At 41.9% G+C, this 12,814-nt stretch overlaps 1 protein-coding gene and 2 non-coding genes across 3 annotated transcripts; all 3 read left to right on the top strand.

Annotated features, from left to right (window-relative positions):
- Positions 1-11: 11 nt before the first annotated feature.
- Positions 12-84, top strand: trnaa-agc (transfer RNA alanine (anticodon AGC)). The gene has a single exon. It is a non-coding gene; the product is annotated as a tRNA-Ala (tRNA).
- Positions 85-7,576: 7,492 nt separating this feature from the next.
- On the top strand, positions 7,577-7,649 carry trnaa-agc (transfer RNA alanine (anticodon AGC)). The gene has a single exon. It is a non-coding gene; the product is annotated as a tRNA-Ala (tRNA).
- Positions 7,650-7,964: 315 nt separating this feature from the next.
- On the top strand, positions 7,965-12,763 carry hnrnph1l (heterogeneous nuclear ribonucleoprotein H1, like). The gene is made up of 11 exons (XM_027022673.3): positions 7,965-8,117; positions 8,574-8,673; positions 8,761-8,916; positions 9,009-9,152; positions 9,667-9,805; positions 10,690-10,874; positions 11,093-11,205; positions 11,325-11,460; positions 11,545-11,628; positions 11,824-11,922; positions 12,170-12,763. Exons 2-11 carry the CDS (start codon positions 8,589-8,591, stop codon positions 12,256-12,258), a joined length of 1,230 nt encoding a protein of 409 aa, XP_026878474.2. The 5' UTR covers positions 7,965-8,117; positions 8,574-8,588; the 3' UTR covers positions 12,259-12,763.
- The last annotated feature ends 51 nt before the right edge of the window (positions 12,764-12,814 follow it).

Below are 12,814 nucleotides of genomic sequence, written 5' to 3'. Positions count from 1 at the left end.
GTCCTTGCACCGGGGGATTAGCTCAAATGGTAGAGCGCTCGCTTAGCATGCGAGAGGTAGCGGGATCGATGCCCGCATCCTCCATTAGTTTTCGTAAACAAGAGAACGGGGTGCCAAATAGGTCCCTGCCGAAGATAAAGTAATCTTGAGCAATACCGCAAGTTTACGCGAAAATTATGCTAATGATGAAGTTGAAGCCGGTTTCTTATTAGCCATCTTTTTTAAAATGAAAGGTTCGTTCCACCTTACGTGAAGCTGCAGTACCGTAATGTAGCCTGTAGATGGGAATATTTTGCCATTTTAAAAACTAATTAATGCGCCTCGAAAACATGAAAATAAACTGTGAGTGTCCAGAATGTATTATTCTGTGGACTAGAGTTTCGAAAACCTAGTTTGAAAAATTTAAATATTACAACATAATGTAGACTCAGTAAAGAGACAAAAGTTACTCTACCTCATAATTATCAAAAGGTCTGACGAATGTGAAACTGAACGATGTGAATTATTCGACGTTTTAATGTGCAATTTTTTCTTGAGGCCATCTGAAAATGGAAGCTATGTTACACCTGTAATGACAGAATCTTGATCTCATGAGTCATCAGGGTCATTCAGCAGCTGTGGGATAGGACTCTAGCAAACATGAGTCATCAGGGTCATTCAGCAGCTGTGGGATAGGACTCTAGCAAACATGAGTCATCAGGGTCATTCAGCAGCTGTGGGATAGGACTCTAGCAAACAGCCCCTACCTGACAGGTCAAACGGCAGAAGGAGATTCATGGGGAGGGATGGGACAGCCGTCTGGCTCAGGGCTCGGAAGAGTGGGCCAGCCCCAGCCTTTCACCGGCGCTCTGCAGTGACTCGCCCAGCCCACAGCACCCGTTGCTGGCTGCTGACTGTGTATGCCGGAGACATCACGGGGTAGCTGGACCACACCAAGGCTATTCTATCCATATTTGTGCATATGGACGCTAACAAAAAAGGGACCAGAACAGAATATAAAATAATGTAATTTACATTAAAGGTACTGTCATAAATGTATTATAACCACACGATTAAAACTCTAGTAATACTTAGCATAGTTATGTCTAAGCATAGTTATAAGTCTAAGTCTATAGTAAGGCGCAAAAGTTTTAGGCTGGTGTGGAAAAAATGCTGCAATGTCAGAATGCTTTCAAAAATAGAAGTGTTAAAAGTTTATTTTTGTCAATTAATAAATATTGCTTTAGATTTCTCTTCTGTTCATTCAGTTTGCATTTTGTTAATTAACAAAAATTAACTATTAACATTTTTATTTTTGAAAGCACTTAGTTTGCAGCATTTTTTCCACACCTGTCTAAAACATTTGCATAGTACATAAAAAGTAAATGTTATTTCACCACTGGTGTTTTTGCTGTGATGTTGTCACTAAAAGGACAAGACTTCCTTTTTTGTAATTTCATCCAAGAGAAGTTGGCAGGAATAGACAAGACGTTGGCTAGGGACAATGGTCTGGCTAACTTTTGTGTGCTGAGGAGGGACCAGGCCTGAAGCTGACAGCAACCAGTCTCATGAAGAGCTGCAGCCAGGCTGCTGTGGCTTCACCAAAGGTCCTCGATGTGAATTCCCACTCCAGTATAGAGGACTATGAATACTGCAGTGGGCCGTCCTCCAAATCACGGTGAAAATCTGGCACTTTCATTCAGAAGGTGTCTGCAGGTTGCACATTCTGAAGCTCAGCCCATGTGTTCATGGCTTACTGATCAACATGGGCTTTTTGAGATAGCTCAGTTGCCTTGAGCAGTAAGTGAGCAGCTAAAATAGGAGGTTGTGCTGTTTATCATGAAGCTTTGGTGGACAAGTGCATTACTGAGAAAGATCTGGCCCTCTACTGCGAATGGAGAACTCATGGGGAGGGGACCACAATGCAGCTTGTTTACCATCTACTTCAGAAACCTTATTGGTTTCCCTTTACTGGACAAGATGAGGGTAGAGCAAATCTGGCATGTTCAGAAGTGACAAATCAAGTGTACTCAAGCTCTGCCATGGAAATATCTCTCCAAACAGACATGATACGTGGAAGCAAGGAGGCCATTGTGATTAGAAAGTATGGACATGCAAAGCGGTGTATACCACCTGAATCATTTCACTGCCAGCTTTTAATAAGCTTTGTAATTTTTTAATATATCTTTGGTTTTTTTTACTAAATTACTTAGTTAACATGTTAATATTGTTTCTTACAAACAGTGCCGAAATCGTATCAGCTGCGTCACCTGGGAGGTCTCAGCAAATAAACCCAGGGCTGAGCAACTCTGTCTGTGATTAGCCAGCCAGCCTTTCTGCGGAGCTGCATGAGGATGAGCCTTTGTGTCCTGTCAGCCACCTGCCAGGTACATGCGTGCATAATGTTGTTATTATTATTACATAAACCTCTGCAGGGAAGTATATATGCATGTTTTTTAATGCATTGTCATTGTCATTAGTATTATTTATTTTCTGAGGGAGACAGGGCAGCACCTATCGAAAGTCAGTCCTGGCTGAGAACATGCTGAAGGCTAAGGTCAACCATGCCCCCCCCTCCAGCTTGCAATGCCCTGTGCAACAGAACCATGTCCTCTGAATCCAACTCAAAAATAGGAGCCAGAACTAGAGAGAGAGAGAGATGAAGCTTAAGAAATATTTAGAGGGACAGGAACTATGTTCGGGAGGGAGAGGGAATGATTTGAAGGGGCTCTGTGCTTGCAGGCATCTGAATCAGAAACAGTGGTCACAGTCTGATAGAAGAGGTGGAAAGGACCAAATGATTTGGAGGTGTGTCTTTGCAGGATAAGGTGACAGCTGTGGTGGAACATACATGGTCTTGACAGAGGCAATCGTATGACTGATGAAACTGGGTGTTCTAGTAACATTTCAGGATTTGGAGGAAAGATGTTAAAAGACATAGATCAGGTAAATTATGCAATCATGCAATGTCATGCAATCACAGCACATCATGATAAAATAATATTGAGGAATGGGTAATGTAATCTTGTTTACATTCACTACATCCAAGATTAATCTAATTAATAGATTAGATTGTTCTTGTGGGCACACACAGAATATATACAAAGTATGTCCTATGAATACAGTTCCAAAATCCATTTAATGACTAATTTACTTCACCAGAATTTCCGATGTAAATGGATCACCCTTATATTGTGTAATGCTGTTTGGAAGCTATATTTTCTGCCTTACTATTGCAACAAAGATGTGATGAGTTCAAAGTGGGAGGAAGCTGCAGTTAACAAGTTAGAACCTAAAACAATTTGTATATAATCAGATGGAGTACATTGTTATGTCTCTTAGGACTGGGTAATACCTTAGGATTTGGCACGTCCATGAAGTTTGGCATCATGATGCTGGCTTAACACTATGATGTCTGTCAGCCATCGTCTATCAGCTCAGCCCTCATTTGGCTGAGTAAAGACCTGCACTACTAGCACCCAAAGAGGCTGTGATAGATCAACTCCTCAGCATACAGCATCGATTGGTGAAAGAATCCAAACTGGGTGAAGTATTGTTAAGAAATCCAGCACTTTAAATCTCCAAACTATCGCAGCCGAAGGTGGAGCAATATGACGAATCCTGGTATATTCTTCATCATATATTGTTGTATAATAGCGGGCCTCGAGTGGTTTTCAACTGCTCCTTTGTCTACAAGGGTGAGAATCATAATAAGCTTCTACGTCCTGAACCCACACTGGGGCCCTCCCTCTTAGGAGAGCTAATCTGCTTTAGAGAACACCATGAGGCAGTCAGTGGAGACACAAAGAGAATGTTCCATCAGGTTCAGCTGCTCCCCTGACATAAACCACTCTTACAATTCTTGTGGAGAAACCTGCAAAGAGAAATGCATCCAGGTATGTATAATGACAGGTTCTACCATTCAAAACTACCCAAAGTCCCTGGTATGAAGTACAGCCTGTAATAGCACGTCCTCTCCCACACCCAGTCAGAAGACCCAGTAAGACAGTGATATGGTGTTTCTATGACGACAGAACACAGACGACGAAGAAATCTGTAATGATGGATGGTGTGAAGTCACTATTGACTCTGGGCAGCTTCAAGATTAGACAATAATGAGCCAGTAATACAGTTTGTGTGGTCAGTCACTTGGCCAAAGAAGCTAGACCCCAAGAACTGTCTCTAAGCTTGAGTTTGGATTTCATCTCTGATGCTTTTCTATTAGCAACTGTATAATTGTCCTTGTGCCTTTGAGATAATCCAGCACATAACAGTGGCACGGTAGATGCTAGCAGGCAGAGTATACATAGAACGCCATAACCAAGTGGCAGGCCTAGTATACAGAAATCTCTGTGCCAAATACGGGCTGTAAGTTCCAAGGTCAAAGTAGGATACATCCCTGAAGGTGGTGAAGAATTACCAATGTAAGATCTTGTGGGATATAGACTGACAAAATGGTAATGGCTAACCAATTGAACATAGTAGTGATAAATAGCAGGAGAGGGCTGTAGTGATAGATATTGGAATCCCAAGAGATAGCAACATCAGGAACAAGGCAAAAGCTTGAGAAAAGAGCTTAAAGAAGAGCTAAATAAGATGTGGAAGGTGAATGAAAGTGTGGTTCCTGCAGAATCAGAAAATTAGAGACTTTGACCCCCAAACTGGTAGAGTGGCTCCAGCAGAGTCCAGGAACTACATCCAAGATCTTCATCCATCCAGAAGAGTGCAGTCCTGGGAACAGCTAAGATAATATGCAGAACCCTCAAGCTCCCAGGCCTCTGGTAGAGACCCGAGCTTGAGGAAAAGAGAATGCCCGGGGGAGAGGGGAATATTTTTTTTTATGCTTTAGCTTTGAAGGCATGAAAGCAACAGTATGTTATAAAAATAACTTTTTGTCATATTTGCTAAAACTGCCACTGTAGTACATGAGATAGAAAATGTGAAAAAATCAGGCTCTTCTGACTCCACTTACACCTCCCAACACCATTCGCATGAATCCACTACAGAGAAACAAAACACCTAGTCAGAGCTAGGAGGAATATTTACTCACTGCTAGTTCAAGCGTATGGTCTCAGGTCAAGTGCAATCAGTGAGTGGCTTCAGGAACCTTTCAAAAGCAATGGCAGATAAACAACCACCATCAATAAAAATCTGTCTTCACCTATTTTCCAACCATATTGCACATGACAAAGAAAAGTAAACAGAAGAAGACAAATAAAGAAACGCAAACTAAAAAGAAACAATTGGACTGATAAGATGAAGATAAACACCAGAGCTAATGGTATTGCTTTCACAGATTTCTCACATGCAAAACATACATGTTCACTCATATTTGTTCTGCTCTTGCTGAGATTCAGCTTTGCTCTGCTACAAAACTGCTTGTGCACGGTATATTAGGGACTCCAAACGTGCTGTTTGCCTCCCTGCAGACAACATTTCTTTCACGTTATTTTATTATTTGAATTTTGTGTGTGTAACAGAGCGATTAGGAGATGCATGCGCCAAGAAGAGTGGTATTTATTAACAGCAAATCCATAATCAGAGTCATAGTCACAGTCCAGGGTCAATTTACTAACATTGAGAGTCCAGGAATACATCTTCACAAACAAACAAACGCACACAAAGACAAACACAGATGCAGGCTATAAAATAAAAATAAAAATAAAAATAAAAAATAGGCTATGACTCACACACAGAGGCTTGGATTAACAATGACCAGCAAAAACACAGGCAAAAAGTCAGGGTTTACCTACACAAGGTAATGAGAACTTAACTAGACACAGGTGCAACTCATGAAAACAGAAAAAAACAAAACAAGGACTGGAACAGCAAAGGAGAAAATGAAACAGCATGAGACAGGCCATGCTAGGAGAGGCCAGCCGTGAAAGTGTGCATTTATTTAGTTTAGTGGTGTCCTTTGTAGTTAGTTAATTCAACACGGCTTTAGTTTACCTTCTTTGATTTGTGTTTTCATTTTAGTTACCTTCCCTATTTCCCACATTTAAGTTAGTTCCCATTTTGCCTGTTTTCTGTGTGCACTTTAACAAATAAAGCAGTGTTCATGAGCAGAAGTGCCACATCTCGAGTCTTCTTCCACCCAGATGCTACAATACTGACTGATGGTCTAGAATGGAGTAGGTTGGGAATTTGAATGATGAAATACTAAGATGGGACAGTGAAAGGCCTTTTCTGAGTCGGAAGTAAGCCTGTACCACCACCCCTGCCAGGTTCTCATGGAGTACAAAAAGAAACCATAGGCAGAGGACAGAGCAGTGGGTGTGACTTGAGTTCTCTGGAGTGATCCAGGTCTCATTTAGCACCAGGACCAGGAAATGGAAAGAATGAAGGAAGGCCAAAGCTAAGATGAAGTCAGCTTTCTTGACAGCAGACTAGCAGTTCCAGAGTCCTAGCGCCACTGTTTTGGACTGAGGACACCATGTGGGGTAGAGGAGGTTGCTGTTAGCATAGCCTCTGCATTATGGCTTCGGGGTCTGTGAGATGTGACCACTGGGATTGAAGACACATGGAAGAAGATGTGGAAGACACATGGAAGACAAGTAAGAACAGCTAGAGGTAGAAGAAGAATTTCTGTAGAGGTAGAGTAAGGGTAAGAGTAATTGGATACTTAGCCAGTTGCAAGTTCACTTACGTCTAGTAAGAACAGCTTGTATGTCCTTCAAGATACTACAAGAGGAACAGTGCAGTATGCATGAGAACCAGTTCTTTTGATTAATAAATAATACCTTTTAAAAGTATATCAGCAGTGTGGGAAATCATAGAGGCTAGAGAAGAACATGCAAAGTACTGAACATCTCTGAGTCCTCTATTTTCTATTCATTGCCATTTTTAGTGTGCAACAACAACAACAAAACAAATTGAGCAGATTTTTTATATTGCCAGTGTATCACTACATATTTCAATTGTGATATTCCTTGCAATATGCTAAGAACACACTGGTGAAGTTTTACTGTTACATGTATAAAGATTGTCGCGTATTATGTTGATCAAATTTGTTTGATCACACGAATGCCTTCATTAAAACACTCATCTAAAACCTCTGAGTACAGAGTACAGATTAAGTAATCCATTAATAGTCCACACCTACACTATTCTGTTACTTTGAGAGTGCACCATTACTTTGAATCTCATTGTTTTGTTTCTCATTCAACAGACTGTTTTATAATATAGAGATAGTAAGTAAGCTGAAGAGAAAACCAGAAGTCTCTGTCAGTAGTTTCATACTGCAATGTTTAGAGGGTCAGAATCAGATGTGTGTGTGTTTTTAATAAGTCAGTTATATTATACTCTGTTATATGTATTATACTTTGATGTTAAAAGACAATTAGATGTAGCCCCACTTTCTCCAAACCTGTACATAATGATACTCAGTAAATAGTGCCATCTACCATCGACATATTGCAACTGCATCAGAGGCTCAAGGACCTAGAATTGTTGAATAATTAATTGTCAGTTTCTAAAGAGACTCAGTGAATGCTTTATTACGTTTACGGTTTTTAAAATCCTAGTAAATCCTAGTAAATGCATAGTTTTCAGTGCGTAATAATCTCCTCTTGATATGGGTGACATTTTCGTGAGTGGGGGATTAGCTCAAATGGTAGAGCGCTCGCTTAGCATGCGAGAGGTAGCGGGATCGATGCCCGCATCCTCCAGACTTTTCTTATTTTAAGAATTATTCTTAATTCTGCGCTCTATCCACATGTCGCAAGCAGTGTAAATATTATAGTTGGTCTAACTCGTAGATAAGCCAATATGTTATTACTGAAGGAGAAAGTCATTTGATCATTCGTTCTCGGTTCCCAGTTCTTAGACTCGCAAATAGCCTGGAATGAGTTTTGTTTTCGAAGTCAGCGTCTGGACCACCAGAGCGGGGCTGTATTTCAGATTTGCAGGATTTGGCGGTGTACTTGCTGCAATGAACAGGCCAGCACTACACAGGCCAGCACAGGCTTTGACGGTGTGCCTGCTGCAGTACAGAGGACGGCCCACTAGGTGATGCTCACCTTAACGGAACTAACCGGCCAAGTTACCAACGCGAAGAACAGATGGGTTACGCTAACCGGAAGATGCTCAAAAAGGAAGTCGACCACGCTGGATAGGCAACAGCCACTGTGAACGCTGTAAGTAGCTTTTCTTTTCTTTTCTTTTTTAATTACGCACAGTACTTAACGTTTTACTTGTAAAATTGTTTTGAAAAAGAGAACTGGCTATGGTGTGATTCAAAATATGCCAGATCGCAGAAAAAAAAAAACGAAGCGATGTAGGTTTTGAGGCCTGGGTTTTGTTGTTGGACAGCGCCATATGCCTTTGTTCTTTTAGCTTTTAGCATTGTTGGCTAGCTAGTTAACTAGGTTAACTAGGTGCTTTTTAGGTTTACTTGACTACGAGTCGACCAACATTCTCTTGTTAATAGAATGGAAAATTAAAACGGTGGGTTAGCTAGCTATCTGTAGGATATGTAAGAAGTAGATCCCCACTCCTGCTAGCTAAAGCTAGCCTTGTTAACACTTTTATATATAGTCACGGGAAGGAAACGGTCCCAATTTTGATTTGTATGTATACTGTTATGTTTACAGACGTATTGTGTAACCATGTCGGACGAGGAGGGATTTGTCGCAAGGATCAGGGGATTGCCGTGGTCATGCTCTGTGGACGAAGTGTCCAGATTTTTTGCAGGTACGAATGTGGTATGTCGCGGCTAGTAACTTGATTTTGATCGGCTGTTGTACGTATAACATCGATCGATGTCGATGTCATTTTCAGATTGCAAAGTTGCTAACAGTGGCACAAGTGTCCATTTCACCTACACTCGAGAAGGCAGGCCGAGTGGAGAGGCTTTTGTGGAATTTGAGTCAGAGGAAGACGTAAAGAAGGCACTCAAAAAAGACAGAGAAACCATGGGCCATAGATATGTGGAAAGTATGGATCTGATTGGTGCACTCGACTCTGACGGTACTGATTCATGGCTATGAAGTGTCTGGCATTGACAAGCTGTTGTCTTTTCCTTTCAGTATTTAAGTCCAACAGTGTGGAGATGGATTGGGTTCTTAAGCACACTGGTCCAAACTGCCCAGAGACAGAGGGAGATGGGCTGGTGCGTCTGCGTGGCCTGCCTTTTGGTTGTAGCAAGGAGGAGATTGTACAGTTCTTTTCAGGTATGTCCCAAGTTATGTCCCATAGTTACCACTGCACTCGAGTAGACGTGATCGATAGCAGAGAATGCTGTTTATATTTATTAAGTTTTTGAGGTAGAACTGTGAGTGTCTCTTGGGCTTTTTGTGTGTGATTAATATTTTTTTTTAACCTAGTAGTCCATTCTTTTTTTTTTAACCGACACTGCCTTTAGGGGTGGATGTATTTCCGTAATCTCTGAACCAGTGTAAAATAAAAGACTTGCCTTTTGATCCTGAAAACTCATATGAGAAGAAACACAATAAGAATGTAGGTCATTTGCGAAAACTGATGGAATCCTTCAGCTACAGCTGTTCAGTGCACTGAGGTCTCACGGGGTGTTTGTGTGTGTGTGTGTGTGTGTGTGTGTGTGTGTGTGTGTGTGTGTAAACTGTGATTTATGTTATTGATTTAAAGAAAAAGATGAAAAGAGAGAACGGTTTGAATGGGCATGTGATTTAATGTCCCCTGCTGGGGTTATCTGTCCTTGGGTTGAAGGGTTGGAAATCGTGCCAAATGGGATAACATTGCCGGTGGACTACATGTGGAGGAGTACGGGGGAGGCCTTCGTGCAGTTTGCTTCACAGGATATAGCTGAAAAGGCTCTAAAGAAACACAAGGAAAGAATAGGGCACAGGTGGGGATGGTTGGCGGGTTCAGCTGCTTTTCTAGTGGCGTTCGCCTTCTTTAGTAACCTTCTCAGGGCTGTTTGCTGGACATTAGTTAAGTCAAGCCTAAGACTAACTAAAATACTTGTGGAGTGTTCCCCACAGGCTGTCTAATTTAGTCCAAGTCTTGGCTTAATTTGTGCCTGGTAAAATGGCCTGCATTGATTTAATAACTGTACGTAATTAACATGCACAAGTCACATGGACAAGCATGCACCTCCAGCAGAGGACATTTAGATAATTTTTATATTTATTTACTTATTTATTGCTTTAACATGCATTGTTTTACACATGGTTAGTATTCAGATTTCTGGCCATTATCATATTTAACAATTAAAATAACAATTTAGAAATGAAGACTCCTTTTTAAAAAAAATTGCCTCGTCCCTAACTTATGAATGATAAATGTTAGGATGTTATTTCCAATATTCTATAAAAACAAAAGCCTTGGTCAGCCTGGGTGTCAGTGCGGAAGTGCATTACCAAGGAGCTAACGCTTCTATACTGCTGTGCTGCTTGGGTAACTAAGGAGTTTTTATTTGTTGGTGCATTGCAGAGTACGAGTTCTTGAAAAATGCATCAGATTCTTATCTGATTCAGCTTTGTTAGAATTGGCTAGTATTCTTAAGATGCAAGGGGTTACAGAATGACTCTTGGCCATTTAGTGACCTTCCAATCTGGAGATGTTTTGTCCAAAAGGTGGTAATTGATGATGTATTCATGGCTGAAGTCCTCACCTGCATTACCAAGTGTCCTGGAGGATGATGTCTTGCTTAGCCTTATAGAAAGTTTCAGTTTGTTTTGGGTCTTTGCATCAGAAACTGCCTTGGAACAACTGTGGTTGCCCACGTAGGTACATTGAAATCTTCAAGAGCAGCCGTGCTGAGGTGAGGACGCACTATGAACCCGCCCGCAAAGGCATGGGTGTGCAGAGACCAGGCCCGTACGATAGGCCCAGCGGAGGGGCCGGGCGTGGTTACAACAGCATGAGCCGTGGGGGGTCCTTCGACAGGACACGCCGAGGGGGCTATGGCGGAGGTGAGAGCATTCTGGTTAGAGGGTGTAACAACTTTGCTTTGCTTTGGTTAAAGGCTGTACAGAATTCCACACATTTCATTCTGTTTTGACTGTATCCTGTTTTGCATGCTTTTAAATGAAGGATTATGCCGTGAACAAAAAACTTTGATTAGACCCATTTTGGTTTATTTCCCATTTTTGATGATGAATGACTCACATGCGAAACTTCTTGCATCCAGGAGTGTCGGATGCTCCATACCGCGATGGTGGAAACAACTTTCAGAGCACGACTGGCCACTGTGTGCACATGAGAGGGCTTCCGTACCGTGCCTCGGAGAATGACATCTACAGTGTAAGCGGACGTCTTCGCGGCCAGATCTGTGTGAAAAGGCTAATATGAAGCATTGTTCCCATCACTGATCCATCATAAGGTTTTAATCCAAGAAATCTCCCCCCCCCCCCCCAATGCAGTTCTTCTCCCCTCTTAACCCGGTCCGTGTGCACGTGGAGGTTGGTCCAGACGGGCGGGTGACCGGAGAGGCTGATGTGGAGTTTGCCACCCACGAGGATGCTGTGGCTGCCATGTCCAAAGACAAGGCCAACATGCGTGAGCACTGCATCACAGCCCGATTGTGACTTCCTACCACTATTCTCTCCATTTTCTTATCGGCTTGCCTTTTTATGCTTTCAGAGCATCGCTATATCGAGCTGTTCCTCAACTCGACAGCTGGGGGCAATAATGGAGGCTATGGGGGTCATGTGGTAGGAGGAATGGGTGAGTTAAACGCAGTGGAGAGAACTGGATTTCGCGAATTAGTGGAGGCATAACTTGCGATGGGCCTCAAATTCTCACCTTGATACAAACCCACCAGCAAAGATTGCCTAGATGAAAATGGTTCTAGATACTGAGACATCCAGACAGTCTGCTAAAATGTGACTTGCGTGTATTTTTGTTTTCCGTTGTTGGCAGGTAATGACTCCTCATATGGGCCTGGGGGTCAGCAAATGGGAGGTGGTTACAATGGAGGGTATAATAACCAGTCCAGCATGGGGGGATACAATAATTACAGTAAGTGTCAGCTGTGGAGCAGTCATTCTTCCATTGTCTATGCACAGCTGCTTACGTGGACTTCTGATCTATGAACCCAGTAAATACATTCGTATTCGTACTTCAGTATTGCTGTACTGAATTATACTCACTCCGATAGTGAGTAAACCAAAATATAGTTATACTGAAATGTTTAACAAGCAAGCTTCCTTTGTGCCGATGTTGCTTTATCTCATCGGTCCTAACATGCACTTTTGTCTCCTATCAGGTAACCAGAACAACAGTTACTACGGCAGCAGCCGGGGCTCAATGGGCATGAATGGCGGCATGAGCATGGGAGCGGGGTGGGGCATGTGAGAGCAACCAAGTGGTGCTCCAAACACAGCTGGGGCTGAAAGGACATGTTTTGTTCAGAATGCCAAGATATTGGGGCCCAAGAGTTTGTTGTGTGTGTGTGTGGAGCGTAGGAGTCCTTTCTCCTCTGTGCACCTCTGTTGCCTGACACTGCAGTCAGTTTCTGTGGCCTGAATTTGGCCAAACAGCTGAGTACAGTGGTGTGCTTCTGGCATATGAGCTTCTGCCTTGTAGACATGCAGTCCAGAAACCAAGTTTATTGTTGTAAATATTACAAATGCTGAGTACATTGGCTGTAGAATGCGGTTCTTTTAATAAGTACTTTAATGTTTTGAGTATGGATTTTTATGTGTAATTTTTAAAAACTTTAATGGAATTTTTTTCATCTAATTTGATACAAAAGGGTTAGATATTTTAAATGTATAATTATTAGTTAGACCATTTCTTCCCATGATCTGTTACTGGTTTCTCTAGTACATGTGGTTAATAAACATATGATTATACTGTGTGTGGACTTGATGTGAACTAATTTGCTTGTAGCACAGAATTTGTGAAATGT

The sequence above is a fragment of the Electrophorus electricus genome, chromosome 8 (genome assembly GCF_041902795.1).
Source record: "Electrophorus electricus isolate QZ-2024a chromosome 8, ASM4190279v1, whole genome shotgun sequence".
Taxonomy (NCBI): domain Eukaryota; kingdom Metazoa; phylum Chordata; class Actinopteri; order Gymnotiformes; family Gymnotidae; genus Electrophorus; species Electrophorus electricus.
Note: the sequence above shows the minus strand (reverse complement) of the source record. Positions and strands in the feature narration are given on the sequence as shown.